This window comes from Oryctolagus cuniculus, chromosome 3 (genome assembly GCF_964237555.1).
Source record: "Oryctolagus cuniculus chromosome 3, mOryCun1.1, whole genome shotgun sequence".
NCBI lineage: Eukaryota > Metazoa > Chordata > Mammalia > Lagomorpha > Leporidae > Oryctolagus > Oryctolagus cuniculus.
The window spans coordinates 179,098,524-179,117,772 of record NC_091434.1 but is presented as its reverse complement, the minus strand read 5'-3'; the positions used below and the strand labels follow the sequence as shown (position 1 = coordinate 179,117,772).

Sequence of the window (19,249 nt, the reverse complement as noted above, 5' to 3'; positions counted from 1 at the left end):
ATTCTCAAGTTTTTGCCTAACTTGGAGTAAATATGAGAGTACTTCAAATGGTTCATGGAAAATGGAATTAACATTTTACTATCATGCAGCTGGAATGAATACCAGGCCTACCCCCAAGCACTTGAACACAACCTCTAATCACAATACTTTGGACACACTTTAGAAAAGGACAGCTAAATTGATCTTCTGTATATAAAGAGAATCGAAAATGAATCTTGATGTGAATAGAAGGGGAGAGGGAGTGGGAAAGGGAAGGGTTGCGGGTGGGAGGGACGTTATGGGGGGGAAGCCATTGTAATCCATAAGCTGTACTTTGGAAATTTATATTCATTAAATAAAAGTTAAAAAAGAAAAGTAAGGACAGTAATATTGCTGTTAATACTAAGCATAATCAGTATCACTACTAAAGCTTTAAAAAAATTAGGTGAAAAATGAAGAAAGTCTGAATTAACATAGTTGTAGCAAAGTCTGTAAAGAACAAACTGGGTGCAAGAGAGACAAATATGCAGAATTTCCAGGAACTGTGACCAACTACTGGGGAGGGTAGAGTACAACAGAGGCAACTTGAGGTTTCTCCCAGGAGGAGGATGAGAGTGGCAGTGCGTGACATTGGGAATTCAAAAAAATGAGATTTTTGTGTGAAATAAAATGAATTTTTTTTGAAATGTATGATTTTGTTTTAGAAATCTCTCTGGACTTCCAGTTAGGGGGTAGAAATATGGCTTTGGAGTTTAATATTAGACATATAAGTTAGGGAGTTAATACAACAGAAGTGATAACTGAAGCCAAGAAAAACAACTTAAATAGCAGAATGCAGGCATGTGAGAGGGCCAGCCTAGGAAACTGGAGGGAATGTAAGACTGGTGAAGGAGAACAGAGAGGGAGTCAACAGGTCAAGGGGAGAATGCAGACTTCAGTAGACTTACTCTGTCTAGAATCAATCCTGATAAAAACATGTCCAGTGTTCATCCCTTCTCTGAGTTCTACTATATTGTGAAATGCATCCCATGGGAAAGCAGAAGGTTAAGATAATCTGCACTGTCCACATAGTTTAAGAGTCATCAAGTCTCTAGCTAGGATTTTCCAGTATGCAGAGTTCTCATATAAAAGAGTTGGATAAACACACATCACAGACTCACAATTTGAAACTGTGTAAGGTAAGCCTTCAAAGGTAGTAGAATACCTTCAAAGGTATTGCTGATTTGCTTAAATGCTAAGAAGTACTTGCTTTTTATAATACTGTAAGTATTGTCACAAAATGACTACCCAACCACTCCATGATGATGGCATATATATATATATATATATTTTTTTTTTTTTTTTTGACAGGCAGAGTGGACAATGAGAGAGAGAGACAGAGAGAAAGGTCTTCCTTTGCCGTTGGTTCACCCTCCAATGGCCGCCGCGGCCAGCACACTGCGGCCGGCGCACTGCGCTGATCCGATGGCAGGAGCCAGGTACTTCTCCTGGTCTCCCATGGGGTGTAGGGCCCTAGCACCTGGGCCATCCTCCACTGCACTCCCTAGCCACAGCAGAGAGCTGGCCTGGAAGAGGGGCAATCGGGACAGAATCCGGCACCCCGACTGGGACTAGAACCCGGTGTGCTGGCGCCACAAGGTGGAGGATTAGCCTAGTGAGCCGTGGCACCGGCCTGGCATACTTTTTAAAAAATATTTTTTTCAAGTAAACTTCCATTATGAGATAATTTTGTTTATCAAAAAGACGATCTATACTTCACCCAGCTTCCACCAATAACATCTTACACAATAGTGGCTCATTAGTCACCATTCATACTGGTAGTGATCAATACTATCAACTAAACTCCAGAATGTATTCACATTTCACAACTTTTCCTCTAATGTCCTTTACTCATTTCAGGATAAAATCAGGATACCATATTGCATTTATTTGTCATGTCTTAATCCCTAAATGTCTGACAATTTCTCATTTTTTATTTCCCATGATCCTGAAAATATTGGTCAAGTATTTTACAGAATGTCCCTAAATTTGAGGATATTTGATTCTTTTAACAATTAAACACAGTTGTGAATTTTAAGGAAAAAATTTACAAGTGTCCATCTCAATTTATCTCTCTATAGAGGCGTATGTGCTACCAACTTCTCCAGTGATGTTGAGATTTTGAGAAAAAAATCAAACTGAAATATTAGAAATAAAGAATTTGATGTCAAATAAAAAATTTAGTAAAAAGCCTTAACAAGAGACTTAATGAGACAGGAAGAAGAATATTTGAGCTAGAAAATAAATCTATGGAAAGTTCTTAGACCAAAAAAAAAAATGAGGAATTAGAAAAATTAAAAACAGTATTGGAGATTTATGGGATACCGTCAAACGACACAATATATGACACAACTCCCTGTCTTAGGAGTTCCTGAAGATCTGAAAACAGAGAATGGATTAGAAGACCTATGCAGTGAAACAATTACACAAAACTTCCCTAATTTGGAAAAAGACAGGGATGCCCAAGGTATGCCCAGGTACAGAGAACATAGTAGACATGACCAGAAAAGATCTTCACCATGACACATTGTAGTCCAACTTTCTAAAGTAAAACATAAAGAAAAGATTCTAAAATGTGCATGAGAGAAACTCCAGGTTACTTTCAGAGAATCCCCAATGAGACTCACAGCTGATTCTCAATAGAAACCCTACAGGCTGTAAAAGAATGCAGAGACACAGTCCAATTTTTTTTTTTTAACTTTTATTTAATGAATATAAATTTCCAAAGTACGGCTTATGGATTACAATGGCTTCCCCCACATACCGTCCCTCCCACCCGCAACCCTCCCCTTTCCCATTCCCCCTCCCCTTCCATTCACATGAGGATTCATTTTCAATTCTCTTTTTATACAGAAGATCAGTTTAGCACACATTAAGTAAAGATTTCAACAGTTTGCTCCCACACAGAAACATAAAGTGAAAAATAATAGATGGTTTTTTAAATGATGATGAAATCAGATCAGACCTATTGTCATCTTTAATCCCAGCGAGAGTCAAGTTGGGAATTGATAATTTCTTCTTTTTTTTTTTTTAACAGAAGATCAGTTTAGTATACATTAAGTAAAGATTTCAACAGTTTGCACCCCCATAGAAACACAAAGTGAAATATACTGTTTGAGTACTCGTTATAGCATTAAGCCTCAATGTACAGCACATTAAGGACAGAGATCCTACATGAAGAGTAAGTGCACAGTGACTCCTGTTGTTGACTTTACAAATTGACACTCTTGTTTATGGCATCAGTAATCTCCCTATGCACCAGTCATGAGTTTCCAAGGCTATGGAAGCCCCTTGAGTTCTCCGACTCTTATCTTGTTTAGACAAGGTCAAAGTCAAAGTGGAGGGTCTCTCCTCCCTTCAGAGAAAGGTACCTCCTTCTTTGAAGACCTGTTCTTTCCACTGGGATCTCACTCTCAGAGATCTTTCATTTAGGTTTTTTTTTTATTTTTTATTTTTTATTTTTTTTTGCCAGAGTGTCTTGGCTTTCCATGCCTGAAATACTCTCATGGGCTTTTCAGCCAGATCAGAATGCCTTTAGGGCTGATTCTGAGACCAGAGTGCTATTTAGGACATCTGCCATTCTATGAGTCTGCTGAGTATCTCGCTTCCCATGTTGGATCACTCTCCCCTTTATTTATTCTATCGGTTAGTATTAGCAGGTATTAGACTTGTTTATGTGCTCCCTTTGACTCTTAGTCCTTTCATTATGATCAATTGTGAACTGAAATTGATCACTTGGAAGAGTGAGATGGCATTGGTACATGCCACCTTGATGGCATTAAACTGGAGTCCCCTGGTATGTTTCTAACTCTACCATTTGGGGCAAGTCAGCTTGAGCATGTCCCAAATTGTACATCTCTTCCCTCTCTTATTCCCACTCTTATGTTTAACAGGGATCACATTTCAGTTAAATTTCAACACTTAAGAATAACTGTGTATTAATTACAGAATTAAACCAGTCATATTAAGTAGAACAGACAAAAAAGAAACTACTAAGAGGGATAATGTATTAAGTTGTTCATTAACAGTCAGGGCTATGCTGATCAAGTCACCGTTTCTCATAGTGTCGATTTCACTTCAACAGGTTTCCTTTTTGGTGTTCAGTCAGTTGTCACCGATCAGGGAGAACATATGGTATTTGTCCCTTTGGGACTGGCTTATTTCACTCAGCATGATGTGTTCCAGATTCCTCCATTTTGTTGCAAATGACTGGATTTCGTTGTTTCTTACTGCGGTATAGTATTCTAAAGAGTACATATCCCATAATTTCTTTATCCAGTCTACCGTTGATGGGCATTTAGGTTGGTTCCAGGTCTTGGCTATTGTGAATTGTGCTGCAATAAACAATAGGCTGCAGACCGTTTTTTTGTTTGCCAATTTCATTTCCTTTGGGTAAATTCCAAGGAGTGGGATGGCTGGGTCGAACGGTAGGGTTATCTTCAGGTTTCTGAGGAATCTCCAGACTGACTTCCATAGTGGCTTGACCAGTTTGCATTCCCACCAACAGTGGGTTAGTGTCCCTTTTTCCCCACATCCTCGCCAGCATCTGTTGTTGGTAGATTTCTGTATGTGAGCCATTCTAACCGAGGTGAGGTGAAACCTCATTGTGGTTTTGATTTGCATTTCCCTGATTGCTAGTGTTCTTGAACATTTTTTCATGTGCCTGTTGGCCATTTGGATTTCCTCTTTTGAAAAATGTCTATTGAGGTCCTTGGCCCATCTCTTAAGTGGGTTGTTGGTTTTGTTTTTGTGGAGTTTCTTGATCTCTTTGTAGATTCTGGTTATTAACCCTTTATCTGTTGCATAGTTTGCAAATATTTTTTCCCATTCTGTCGGTTGTCTCTTCACTCTCCTGACTGTTTCTTTTGCAGTACAGAAACTTCTCAATCTGATGCAATCCCAATAGTTGATTTTGGCTTTGACTGCCTGTGCCTCCCGGGTCTTTTCCAGAAATTCTGGAAAATATTGCCTGTGCCAATATCTTGAAGGGTTTCTCCAATGTTCTCTAATAACTTGATGGTGTCAGGTCGTAGATTTAGGTCTTTAATTCATGTTGAGTGGATTTTTGTGTAAGGTGTAAGGTATGGGTCTTGCTTCATGCTTCTGCACGTGGAAATTCAGTTTTCCCAGCACCATTTATTGAATAGACTGTCCTTGTTCCAGGAATTGGTTTTAGATCCTTGATCAAATATAAGTTGGTTGTAGCTGTTTGGATTGATTCCTGGTGTTTCAATTCTGTTCCATTGGTCTATCCATCTGTTTCTGTACCAGTACCATGCTGTTTTGATTACAACTGCCCTGTAGTATGTCCTGAAATCTGGTATTGTGATGCCTCCGGCTTTGTTTTTGTTGTACAAGATTGCTTTAGCTATTCGAGGTCTCTTGTGCCTCCATATAAATTTCAGCACCATTTTTTCCAGATCTGAGAAGAAGGTCTTTGGTATCTTGATTGGTATTGCATTGAATCTATAAATTGCTTTTGGGAGAATGGACATTTTGATGATATTGATTCTTCCAATCCATGAGCATGGAAGATTTTTCTATTTCTTGGTATCCTCTTCTATTTCTTTCTTTAAGGTTTTGTAATTTTCATCGTAGAGATCTTTAACGTCCTTGGTTAAGTTTATTCCAAGGTATTTGATTGTTTTTGTAGCTATTGTGAATGGGATTGATCTTAGAAGTTCTTCCTCAGCCATGGCATTGTCTGTGTATACAAAGGCTGTTGATTTTTGTGCATTGATTTTATACCCTGCTACTTTGCCAAAATCTTCTATGAGTTCCAATAGTCTCTTAGTAGAGTTCTTTGGGTCCCCTAAATAAAGAATCATATCTTCTGCAAAGAGGGATAGTTTGAGTTCTTCCTTCCCAATTTGTATCCCTTTAATTTCTTTTTCTTGCCTAATAGCTCTGGCTAGAACCTCCAGAACTATATTGAATAGCAGTGGTGAGAGTGGGCATCCCTGTCTGGTACCAGATCTCAGTGGAAATGCTTCCAACTTTTCCCCATTCAATAGGATGTTGGCTGTGGGTTTTTCATAGATTGCTTTGATTGTATTGAGGAATGTTCCTTCCAAACCCAGTTTGCTTAGAGTTTTCATCATGAACGGGTGTTGTATTTTATCAAATGCTTTCTCGGCGTCTATTGAGATAATCATATGGTTTTTCTTCTGCAGTCTCTTAATGTGGTGTATCACATTGATTGTTTTGCGCACATTAAACCATCCCTGCATACCAGGGATAAATCCCACTTGGTCTGGGTGGATGATCTTTCTGATGTGTTGTTGCATTCTATTGGCGAGAATTTTATTGAGGATTTTTGCATCTATGTTCATCAGGGATATTGGTCTGTAATTCTCTTTCAATGCTGCATCTTTTTCCGGCTTAGGAATTAAGGTGATGCTGGCTTCATAGAAAGAATTTGGGAGGACTCCCTCTTTTTCGATTGTTCTGAATAGTTTGAGAAGAATTGGAGTTAGTTCTTTTTAAATGTCTGGTAGAATTCAGCAGTGAATCCATCTGGTCCTGGGCTTTTCTTTGTTGGGAGGGCCTTTATTACTGTTTCAATTTCTGTCTCAGTTATGGGTCTGTTTAGGTTTTCAATGTCTTCCTGGTTCAATTTAGGTAGGTTGCATGTGTCCAGGAATCTATCCATTTCTGATAGGTTTCCCTGTTTGCTGGCATACAAGTCCTTGTGGTAATTTCTGATGATTCTTTTTATTTCTGTGGTGTCTGTTGTTATGTTTCCTTTTTCATCTATGATTTTATTGATTTGGGTCTTTTCTTTTTTTAGTTAGTTGGGCCAATGGGGTGTCAATTTTGTTTATTTTTTCAAAAAACCAGCTCTTCGCTTGGCTGATTTTTTGTGATTTTTTTTGGATTCAATCCTGTTAATTTCTTCTCTGATTTTAATTATTTCTCTTCTCCTACTAGATTTGGGTCTGGTTTGCTGCAAATTTTCTAGGTCCTTGAGATGCGCTGAAAGCTCATTTATTTGGTGCCTTTCCAATTTCTTGATATAGGCCCCTATAGCTATAAACTTGCCTCTCAATACTGCTTTTGCCGTATTTAAAAGAAAAAAAAAAAAAAAACCTGTCAACCCAGAGTACTGTACCCTGCAAAACTCTCATTTATGAATGAAGGTGAAATAAATACCCTCTATATCAAATGGAAAGAATTTGTCACCACTTGTCCAGCCTTACAAAAGATGCTTAAGGATATGCTACACACAGAAACAAAGAAAGTCATCATTATGAAAGAACGTGAAGGCAGAAAATCTCCCAGTGAAAATACAAAGGAAATCCACAGCAAATAGGAATATTTATAGAATATGGCAGGGCCAAGTCATTATTTATCAATAGTAACCTTGAATGTAAATGGCCTAAACCTTCAGTTTAAAAAATACAGACTGGCTGGATGGTTTAAAAACAAGACCCATTTATTTGCTGCCTATAAGATACATACCTCACCAACAAAGATACATGTAGACTGAAAGTGGAAGGATGGAAAAGGATACTCCATGCTAACAGAAAGCAAAAAAGGGCAGGTATAACCATCCCAATATGAGATAAAACAGAATTTACCACAAAAACTGTTAAAAGAGACAAAGAAGTACACTATGCAATGATTAAGGGATCAATTCAACAGGAAAATGTGACTATAATAAATGTATATACACCTAATTACAGGGCACCTGACTATTTAAAACAAATGTCAACAGAACTAAAGGGAGGCACAGACTCTGATACAATAGTAACAAGGGAATTTAATACCCCACTTTCTGCAATGCACAGATCAACCAGACAAAAAAAAAAATCAACAACAACAGAGTTAATTGACACTATGGACCAAATGGACCTGATATCCACAGACACTTTCATCCCACATAAAAGAATACATATTCTTTTCATCAATGCATGTAACTTTTTCTCAGATGGATCATATGCTGGGCCTTTAAAGTAAGCCTCAGCAAATTAAAAAAAAAATTGAAATCATACCATGCATCTTTCTCTGACCACAATGGAATGAAGCTGGAAATTAACAACTCGAGAATCTCTAGAACATATGCACACACATGGAGACTGACCAATATGCTCTTGAATGAACAGTGGGACACAGAAGAAATTTACAAAGAAATAAATTCTGGAAAGATGCAATATAAAATATCAAAACTTACAGGATACAGCAAAAACAGTGTTAAAAGGGATGTTTATAACAATTGTTGCTTACAGCAAGAAATTCGATAGGTATCAAATAAAAGAGCTATCAGTGTACCCCAAGGACCTAGGGAAAAAAAAACAGCAAACCAAACCCAAAAGTAGTAGGAAGAAATGAATAGTTAAAATTAGATAAAAAATAAAATTGAAAGAAAAAAACCACTAAATCAGTAAAATGAAGAGCTGGTTTCTTAAAAAAAAATAAACAAAATTGATACACCATTGGCACAACTAACCAAGAAATGAGAGAGAAGTATGAAACAAAACCTTTACCTTACACTTGATACAAAAAAATCTACTCAAAATGGATCAGGGATCTAAATCTAAACCTGATACTACCAAATTACTAGAGGAGAACATTGAGGAAATACTTCAATACACTGGCATAGGCAAAGTCTTCTTGGAAAAGACCCCAGGAGCAAGGGCAATCAAAGCCAAAAATATACAAGTTAGATTACATCAAGCTGAGAACTTCTGCATTACAAAAGAAACAGTCATCAAAATGAATAGGCAATGACAGAATGGGAGAAAAAGTATTTGCTAACTATGAAACTGATGAAGGATTGATATCCAGAATCTGGAAAGAGCTCAAGAAACTCAAAAACAAAAAAAAAAATGAACAATGCAGTTAAGAAATGGGCAAAGGACTTGAACAGGCTTTGTTCAAGAGAGAAAATTCAAATGGCCAACAGACACAGGAAAAACTACTCAGGGTCACTAGTCATCAGGGAAATGCAAATCAAAACCACAATTAGGGGCCCTGCGCTGTGGGTCAGTGGGTTAATGTTCTGGCCTGCAATGTTGGCATTCCATTTGGGTGTCAGTTCAAGTCCTGGCTGCTCCACATCAGATCCAACTCTTTGCAAGGGTCTGGAAAAGCAGTAAGCTGGCCCAAGTACTTGGGCCCTTGCACCCACTTGGGAGACCCAGAAGAAGATCCTGGTTCCTGGCTTCAGATTGGCTCAACTGTAGCTGTTGCAGCCATTTGAGGAGGGAACCAGTGGATGGAAGACCCCTCTGTCTCTACCTCTTACTGGAATTCTGTCTTTCAAATAAATAAATCAAATCTAAAAAGAAAAAAACACACATAACGAGGTTTCACCTCACCCAGTTAGAAAGGCTCTCAGACAGAAATCAACTAAACAACAAACACCGGCAGGAATGTGGGGAAAAAGGTACCCTAAATCCACTGTTGGTGGGAATTAAAACTAGTACAGATTTTGTGGGAGAAAGTATGGAGATATTTCAGAAAGCTGAAAATAGATATCCTATGACCCAGCAATCCCACTCCTGGGAGTTTATCTAAAGAAATGAAATAAGCATATGAAAGAGTTACCTGTAGCCCTATCCTATGTTTACTGTATCTCAATTCATAATAGCTAAGTTAGTGTATCAACCCAGATATCCATCAACTGAAGACTGGATAAAAAATTATGGTTTATATACATTATGGAATACTACTCAGCTGTCAAAAAGAATTAAATCCTGTCTTTGGTAATAAAATGGGTGCAACTGGAAATGATTATACTTAGTGAAATAAGCCATTCCTAAAAAAGACAAATACCATGTTTCCTCTGATCTGTACCAAAAATGTAGTTTATAGGAGTGAAATTAACATTTTGAGCTTCTATGATTGTTTATAACCTTGAACAGTATTTTATTTTCTTATTACTATCTGTTGATCTCTTTACTTAGTATAGGGTTAATCTTATAACTTAAACTGAAAGTAGATCATTGTAAAAATCAAAGGAAGCAAGTAGAAGGGTAGGGAATGAGTGGGAGGAGGGTAGGGTAGGAAGTACCACTGTGTTCCTAAGTTTATATGCATGAAATACATGAAATTTGTAACACACACACACAACACACTTAAATCCAAAGCTGCTACCTAGTGAATATATTCCCAAACCCATAGTATTTGCTGCAATATATTTACTGAGAGATGCCATGTAAAGAGCATGTAGAAAGGGTACCTACTATTCTTCAACAAAGGGCTAATGGTCACTAGCCAAGATCTCCAATTCAGAAACAATTAAATAGCATGGAAACTATCCCAGTACATGAAAATCATACTTCAGTATTTGCGCAAGCTGTCCAACAGTAAAAAATAACAAAGTATGCAATTCACCTTTATTATTTATGTAGTATTTAATTTGCAGTCTTTAATATTTATGTGTGTGCACAAATAAAATTTTGTTATTGCTCTCATTCGTAATACCTTTTCAGTATCCTGCATCGTTCTGATTTAAGCACTGCTATTAAAATATCATGCTATAAGGGAGTTAAAAGGAACTGGAGTTACACAAGAGAAAATTAGTAAAGGTCCAAATCTCAAAAGCATACAGATTAAAATTAATGGTAACTTTTCTTCCCAAATTTTATCTTATTCAAAGTTGGTGTTTAAAATACTAGGAATTAAAGTAACTGCTTCTATTGCCATATAATACTAGTAAATATACCAAGGAAACCTATTTTGTTATTTTTAGTCCTTAATAATCTAGATTTATCTTTACCACATTGTAAAGAATGAGCATCTTACATTGCTAAATGCATGGAGAATTAGCTGTTAATGTTTCTCACTGACTCCCAGGGTTTAGATATCAAGTGCACATCACAACATCAGAAGATGTATGTGTCCTTTGAAGAGTTAGTTATGTCAGATGGCATCCTGACAATGTATTATTCATTACTTAGTTACAGGTAATCAAGGTGGCAACATAAAAGCAAAACATTAAGAACTCACACCTGTCAGAGAATTCTTTTACAGAACTATAGACATTGAGAGCAGTTAGTCTCAAAATAAATAATGAATATATGTTGCGGAACATTTTTAAAAATTTGTGTCATGTTCTCAATAATGAATTACTTTAGGACAAGTACAGACCCTGTCCAAATTATAAAAAGTTCTAATATATTATACAATATAGCTCCTTAACATATTAAAGATACTAGGCATTTCACATATTTATATTGTAATTAACATTTTATAGTAAAATCTCTTATGACATTTAGATTACAAAGTCATATTTACAACTTAAAAAATAAAAACCAAAATATATAATTTGATAGGAATTATTACAGAACTATAAGTGATTATTTAATAAAGTATATATGTACTTCAGTAATAACCTTTATTTATTTTTGTTTTTGCACAATTATTTACTTGAAAGGCAGAATTAAAGAAAGAGAGAGACAAAGAGAGAGCGCTTCCATGACGCTGGTTTACTCCCGAAATGGCTCCAACAGCTGGGGCTGGGCAAGACCAAAGCAAGCAGCCTGGAATCCTATCCAGGTGTCCTGTGTAGGTGGCAGGGTCCCGAGGACTTGGGCCATTTTCGGCTACTTTCCCAGGCACATTAGCAGGGATTTGGATCAGAAGTGGAACAGCCAGGAGTTGAAGTAGTGCTCATATGGGATGCCAGTGCAACATCCGGCAGCTTAACCCACTGCCCCACAATGTTATTCCCATTAAGAAGGCTGTAAAAGGCCCAAGATCTCATGTGGAGGTAGGAGGGCAATAGGGAGGAATCTCGTATGATTTTCCTTTTACTCTTCCTTTTCCTTTGCCATTGTATCAAATCAAGTACAATGCTGTAGTTCTACGTGAAACAGAACGGCAATTGGAAGCCCATAAATACTCTATCAGCAGATCTTTTATAACCATTTTTTTAGTCTGAATGAGATCTAGCTTTGGATTTAATTATGAGTAACTTTTAGCCTTTACTATACATAAAACATGCTTTTTGAAAGACTAAGCTAATCACCCAACACAAATTTCGAACTATCTGCCATTAGCTCATGGAAGTTGAAGGAGTTAAAAAATATGCTTCCCCAAAATATACCACTCTGGTACATTATTTCCATTAAATGCACTCAATAATAGCAGATGCAAAAAAGACCACCCTGAGCTTCATCTTATTTCTTAAAAGCAGAGAATGGAACTCCCATGTGAAAGATGCAATGTCTTTAACCACAAGGACAAGAGGTCAAGAGTCAAATAATTCTGTACAGACTTTGATAAAATAACTCTTATCTTTTAAGCCTTCCCATATTGCTTCTTCATAATTTATTAATCTTTGTCCAATCCACTATATAAGTACCTGACTCCAAGTGCTTCTTTGAGTCTTATTTCTTTATGAGGACTCTGTGCCACATAAAGCCTGCATTAAGTAAGTTTGTATGCTTCTCTCCTGTTGTCTCACGTTGCTTTAATTCTTAGGCCCATCCCGGCCCGAGTGGACGCAGGTGGAGCTGTGTAGTGGTTATCAAGCACTGTCTATCCTCTGTGCACCACAGTACTTCGTGAAGCATGCTTCTCAGCCATCTAACTACATTTTTTTTTGCAACTTATTTTGCTTTAATAGCCCAAAATAATTGTGTAGCGGGACCATGTTGCAAAACAAGGCAGAAATCTAGACGAGTACATCTCACTCTGAGGAAAAACTGATTGGAGAGAAGGCACCAGAAGTTGCACTTTGTTGGGTAAAATGTAAACAGTAATTGGGGGAACGATTCACGAAGGGGAAAGCAACTGGCAGTGGCATTGCACTGGCATAGCCCCAGGATGGAAAGGGGCCTCTCGTGGATGCTCACCCTCCTCCTTCCACAGCAGTGTAATGGTACCTGATGCTAGGAGGCAAGCACCCACCCAAGGGCAGTGCAGGAGGGCAGGATCAGGGACTGACGTTAGCATAAACCTCGGGGCCCCTCCCTCCTTCCCACGCGGCTCCCAAGGACATCTCAACCAGCAGTGCCTCACGAATGCGCTGTTTGGCAACACATCTAACTACATTTTTTAAAATGGGTCTTAGCTTTTTCTAGAAGCTCTTTTCCCGTGTGTTGTGTTATGTGGTCCTCCTGATGGTAAAATGTACTAAACATTCACAGAGCCTTCTTATATGGAAAGTGCTGCCATTAACTTCTGTACAAGCCGACCTGCTCTCAACTTCAAGGGCTAAACAGTTAAGCTTGGAGGAAAGACTTCAGGCCGCCAATCAGGAGCAATTACCAAAATGACTAAGTGTTCAGAGTGCCCTAAAGAAGAAAGGAGAGGGTATGCAAACGCAGAGTAGCAAAACCTAACCTAGAGGGTTGTTAAGCCAGGAAAATTTTCTAGGTGAAGAAAAGGAAAAATAGGACTCTAGGCAGAGGTGCAACATGTGCAAAAATATATTCAGGCAGAAAAGAAGAGGAGAGAACATGGCATATTTTAGAAAGCAGAAGAAAGACTGGTGCCGAATGGCAGTGGGTAACACTTCGAGCCCAAAGCATGCCATGGGGCCTTGCGACAGCCGTCGCACAACACTGCATCACTCTCCAGGAAAGAATTCACTGCTGGGCCCTGCAGAGGGCAGATCAGTATCATCACCCAGTTGCAACTGATCCTGGAGGGATGCCACCAAGTCCATATTATTCTCTGGCAATCTTTGGGCTACACCCATACTCCTGAGCAGCCTCTAATCTATAACAATAGGCAGGTAGATGGTAAGGTGTTGCTCTCTGCCCCGTGTAGGTGTCTTCTGACAGCTGCTCTTGCTTCTGGACTCCCCATTGGATTGGTCAAGACTTGGTCAGACTTGCTTTGCAGATTATAGTCCCTATTTCAGTGTGAGCCTCTCTCAGGATTTGAGTATTAAGTTTGAGATACAGTTATTCGTTTTGAGGCTTGATGACTGCATACAATATTACAGTTACTATCAATTAGATTTAACAAATGAAATTCACATAATTGTATCCCCAGCTTTTAATAACTTCAGTGGCATGCTGAGGAAATCAAAACACAGTTGTTAAGACTGACAATTTTTGTTTAAGAAACTCAACATCAGCTATATCTGGGTGAAATAGATTATATTCAATTGGCTATTTTCTGTTTTCAATAAACAAATATTTAATTATAGCAATTTATTGCTGTAAAATAGTATGATACATTTAGTACAGTTCAGCACAGCTACTTCAGAGAAGAAAGATGTTCACTCAATTATTTTTGCTGCGTTTGGAGACTAACCAACTTGTTAGTTATGATGGTTAACATGGTTTTACTTCAAAGGAGAAAGATTTACTAGTTCAATTTAGCTAGAGTAAATCTTTGATAAACTTTTGCTAGGGAGTAAGTTTTTGTCAGAGTTATCACTCTGACACTTTCCCCCTCCCACCAAAGGCATGTCTGCCACAGAGTTTGAATCCATGAGCCCTGTGGATTGATCCCACTCCCAGCTCCACACTGAGACATAGGATACTCTTACCCTTCAAAAGTGGCTTCATGCAGAGGTCTTAGAACTTACATCTGGTGACAACAGGAAGGGATTCAATGTACCCACACCCACTCACCCCCTACCGCTCCCTACATCTGAAGGGTCAAAGGTTTCTACAGGTGCAGTTGGAGACAACTCAAGAAATATGCTGGAAGACAAAGCCTATGCAGCAAAGCCAAGATAAACCAAAGACACAAAGCATGAGAACTCATTCAATTCCAACTGAAGGCTGCCCTCCGTCACTTGACTACAGAAGCCAGGGTAAACTACATTTTGTTATTTTTGTGATCAACAGCATTCTGGTATGCAAGAATATCTTCTAGATTTTAAAACTACACAATGGGTCATGTACTTCAGCTTATCTTACTGCCCCTGCTAGACAAAAAGTTGTCAACTGTCACTCAATGCTCCATGTTTAATTTTGTAGACCATTATTAAACATAGATTTAAAAATTCTCCAAAGATATCAAAAACATAGCAAAATATAAATTTTTGTATTAACAAACTAAGGTGATGAAACATTTGGATGCTAGGGGGAAGTCACTGTTAAATATCTTCAAGTGTATATAAATACAAAGCAGGAAATTCTTGTCTGGCTTAAAAGAAAATAATGTTGATCTCAGTTTACCTAAGAGTTTTCAATGATGATCCTGGGCCAAATTGGGTCCTATTTGTTTTGGCCACACACTACCAAACACACATATTATAAAAACAGAGAGCTCTCCATGGTGACAGTCAACAAGAGCACCTATTCAGTTTAGGCAAGAATGAGCTCTCCGTTTTACTTTCACACAGTCCAGTTCATGATCTTATAAGGTATTTCAATTTGTGACCTCTGACATATGTATTCACATTCACGTTTTGGTAGCTAAGTACAGACTTACATAATATTATGAAAGAAACCAAATTAAAAAAATACCAAGAAAGTAAAATAATTTCAGATGATTAAACCCTAAAATATGATCCTTCAAATACCTGGAAACAAGATTCTTAATCCCCAAGGAGGTACATGGTTTACCTGTAGGTCTTTTTCTTTAATCTTCTTCTGGAGCACTTTAAGACACTTAGTGAAGTCAGTGTGGTCTTGATCAGGAGTTGAAATAAGTTCACATCCCTATACATTGAAGTAAAATATAAGAGAAGAATAAGTAATGATTTCAGCCTTCTGAACAAGACCAAGAGCTACAAAAGTAAAGACAAGGTATCAGTAGACATACCCTTTTATGCCTGTATTATTCTCCTATTATTAGAATCATTACCATTATCTTTTTTATTTCACATAACAGGACATTTCAGGAATGCTGTTACAATGTTATAATAATGGGCTGATTATGACAATCATTTTATCCAAGAAAAGCACAGATTATACAACATTAATGATCTTTAAAAAACACTGATATGACATTCAAAATTCACATAAAGGGTTTGGTATAAGTATGACAAATTATATTCACAGCGAAATTACCTGAAATTAAAATGAAACTGCTTGTAAGAAACTTTGAAGTTCTTTAGGCAGAACTCATAAGTTTACTTACATGATTGGAAAAATTAATATGATTTATATTGAACTCATGAGAAAATGTTTCTGTTTTATATCAAATCAAGTTACCTGTCCTATAAACTCCTTTACAGTACCCTGTGTGGAGAGCTGCAGGGAGACCTATGCCGGCATAAATATGTCTTTTGGATTATCTTTTGGACATAATGAAGAAAATTTATAAGTTCTCTGCCTTCTGTACAACATGTACCTTACCTGGTGAAAAACACTGCGATGTATTTATAAACATAAAACCACAAACGTGCCAACTTGTGGGCACTAGTGGACACAGAGAGCTAAAGAGACCATATTTTTGAAATGACACTTTGTGTGCCAATGTCATACAGAGGCAAAGGCATGTAAAACAAGAACACAATGGGACTTCAGACTTCTTAATTCAGGAATAAAACAATTCTTGGACTCTGCCAAACAGCTGAGTAAGGGAAAGTTAAATATAATCTACTATATAAAGTTGCCATTCAAAGAGTTTTCAAGGATACAAAACACCCATACTGCCTCTTAAATTATTCTAAGAACCATTCTCAGTAGATTTAAAGGTTCTTCTTCTACTTCAAGGTCTCTTTAAATGTGTCAAGCTAAACCTGTGCTTCATTCATTTACGACTGTCCTACAAGGTAGGAACCAATGAAACAATTAATTTCTCATAATTCAGAAATATATTATGCTCTAAAAGATGCATATGTCATCTTTACAAGATCATGGACATATACTTTCTTGACCCTAAAAGAACATTGGAATTTACTATAATCATCAAGCAAGGACATGAAGAAAAGCCTTGTCTCAGGATAATATGCCTGAAAAGAAAATACAAGCATATGTCATAGCATAAATGAACATGACCAGGGCTAAAATGATTAGATTGTCTCCAATTGAAAGTCATTGCACTGAACGTTCCCTGTGGGAGGAGTTATGTTTCCTTCATTACTATTTCCAGTATTGCCACCAGTATGCTACATGGGAATTAATAAACTTTGGAATACAGGGTAGGTTTTTGTCCTGGCAGTTAAGGTGCTGGTTGGGATGCCTACATCCCATAATAGACAGCATGGTTCTGAGTCCTGGCTCTGCTTTTGACTCCAGATTTCTGACAATGCAGACCTTGGGAGGTAGTGGTGACAGTAAAAGTGACTGGGTTCCTGCCATGCACAGGAAAGTACTGGATTGAATTTCTAGCTCCTAGCTTCAATCTCATACAATCCTGGCTATTGTAGGCATTGGAGGAATAAACCAGTAGATGGGAGCTCATTCTCTCTTTCTCTCAAAATTTTAAATAGTCATTTAAATGCACGTTGGTAAAGTAGGATTACACAGCATCTTATGGCTAGCTACAGTAATGTGACAATAGAGAATTGTCTTCCTCTTTAAATCCTAAGAATAGAAAGGAAATTTATAAACAGTTAAACCAAAACCAAGAAATAACCTACATAGTAACACTGCAACATTTGTAGGTTATGAAAAATAAAAATGAGATAATGGACTTGCTGACAGCTAGACAGCTGGGTATTAATTCACAAGAATGCTATTACTAGAAACCCTATTTCTCAACTTTGATGAAATGGGAAAGACATGCTTAAATATCTGAGAGACAAACGTCATGTAACCTCTATTGAGCTAGTTCTGTAAGAGCAATACTTCACAAAAATAATAAATAAAACTACTTGAGGGGCAGGCATTGAGATGCAGCAGAGTCAGCTGCCACTGGGAATGCTCATCTCGGTTTCTGGGATGGAGTCCCACCTCCATGTCCCATCCAGCTTCCACTAACGGGCACCCTGGGATGAAGCAGATGGCAGCTCAAGTACTCGTGTCTCTACTACTCATGTGGAAGACCCAGATGGAGTTTCTGGCTCCTGGCTTTGGCCTGACCCTGACCCAGACCTGGGTGTTGCAGGTATCTGGAGAATAAATCAGCAGACGGGAGACAGCTATCTCTTTCTGTTGCTCTGCCTTTCAAATCAATAAAAGCAAATTGATTAACTTCACAAATACCTACTTGAAACGTATGAGCAAGGCCTGGATATTTTACTTTACCTCATTACTTAAAAGGGACATGTAGAAGAGGTTAGGTCAGGATATAAAGAGAGATAAATGACTCTGAAAAACTCGGACTATATCAAAACCAAGACTCTAAGCTCTAGGTGAGTTTTTTCCACAGCCAACCATAGCTTTTCACTGTTGTCTGGATCTTATGACAGCATATAATGGTGTAAAAGAAGTAGAAGGCTAAAGATGAGAAACTTTAGATTCCACAAACAGGGAATAAAACAGAAATACTATGAAGTATATCAAGCAGTGCTCACCTACTACTTCATATGTTAACATTTATAATTATTCCTTATAACAAAATTCAATTTTGTGGTATCAAATATACTAAGTTACTATGAAAATTTTCACTGATTTGAGGGCTTTAGAAAACAAAGAACCTCACACTTACTATCCAACGAACTTCAAACTCTTAAAGCCATGACATTGCAAAATAAGAAAGTGTGTGACTTTCTAAAAAAAAAAAAGTATACAATATTTGATTCCTAATAAAAGTGCATGTATTTTATCCTGCAGTCATTCAGACATAATTTGGGGTTCTCATGCTAGCAGCTAGGTCTTTGCTGTGGCAGTGTTGGGAGGTGCTACCTTTAAGCAGTAGGGCATAATAGAAGGTAATTAGTAAAGGGGAAGGTGCTGATCTTGGTTATTGAGTAGGCTGATGTGACAGCAGGCTATTATAAAACACGACTGTCTCATGCATTTGGTCCCTTCTGTGTGTGGCTAGTTCCCTTTCCATTTCTCTGCTATGCTAGGACACAGCCATAGGTCCTTAACAGAGTCACACAGATGTTCAAACCAGGCTTGTAAACCTCTAGAACTGTGAGCTAGATAAATCCATTTTTTTTTAATATTTATTTACTGATTTGAAAGGCAGAGTTACAGAGAGGCAGAGGGAGACAAAGGAAGTCTTGCATTCTCTGGTTCACTCCCCAGATGGTGGCAATGGCTCAAACTGGGCCGATCCAAAGCCAGGAGCTTTTTCTGGGTCTACTACATGGGTGCAGGGGCCCAAGCACTAGAGCCATCTTCTACTACTTTCCCAGCCATAGCAGAGTTGGATCAGAAGTGGAGCAGCCAGGACTTGAACGGGTGCCCATATGGGTTGCCGCCAGCACTGCAGACGGTGGCCTTACACACTAAGCCACAGCGCCTGCCCCAGTAAATCC

General features: G+C 38.0%; 1 protein-coding gene across 5 annotated transcripts in view; it reads right to left on the bottom strand.

Annotated features, from left to right (window-relative positions):
- The window catches only part of TPK1 (thiamin pyrophosphokinase 1), a 465,159-nt gene that overhangs the window by 206,765 nt on the left and 239,145 nt on the right, over positions 1–19,249 (bottom strand). For all 5 annotated transcript variants that reach the window (XM_051849818.2, XM_051849810.2, XM_051849814.2 and 2 more), the window contains one exon: positions 15,498–15,593. In XM_051849818.2, coding sequence (XP_051705778.1) covers positions 15,498–15,593 — 96 coding nt within the window. The remainder of the gene's footprint in view (positions 1–15,497; positions 15,594–19,249) is intronic.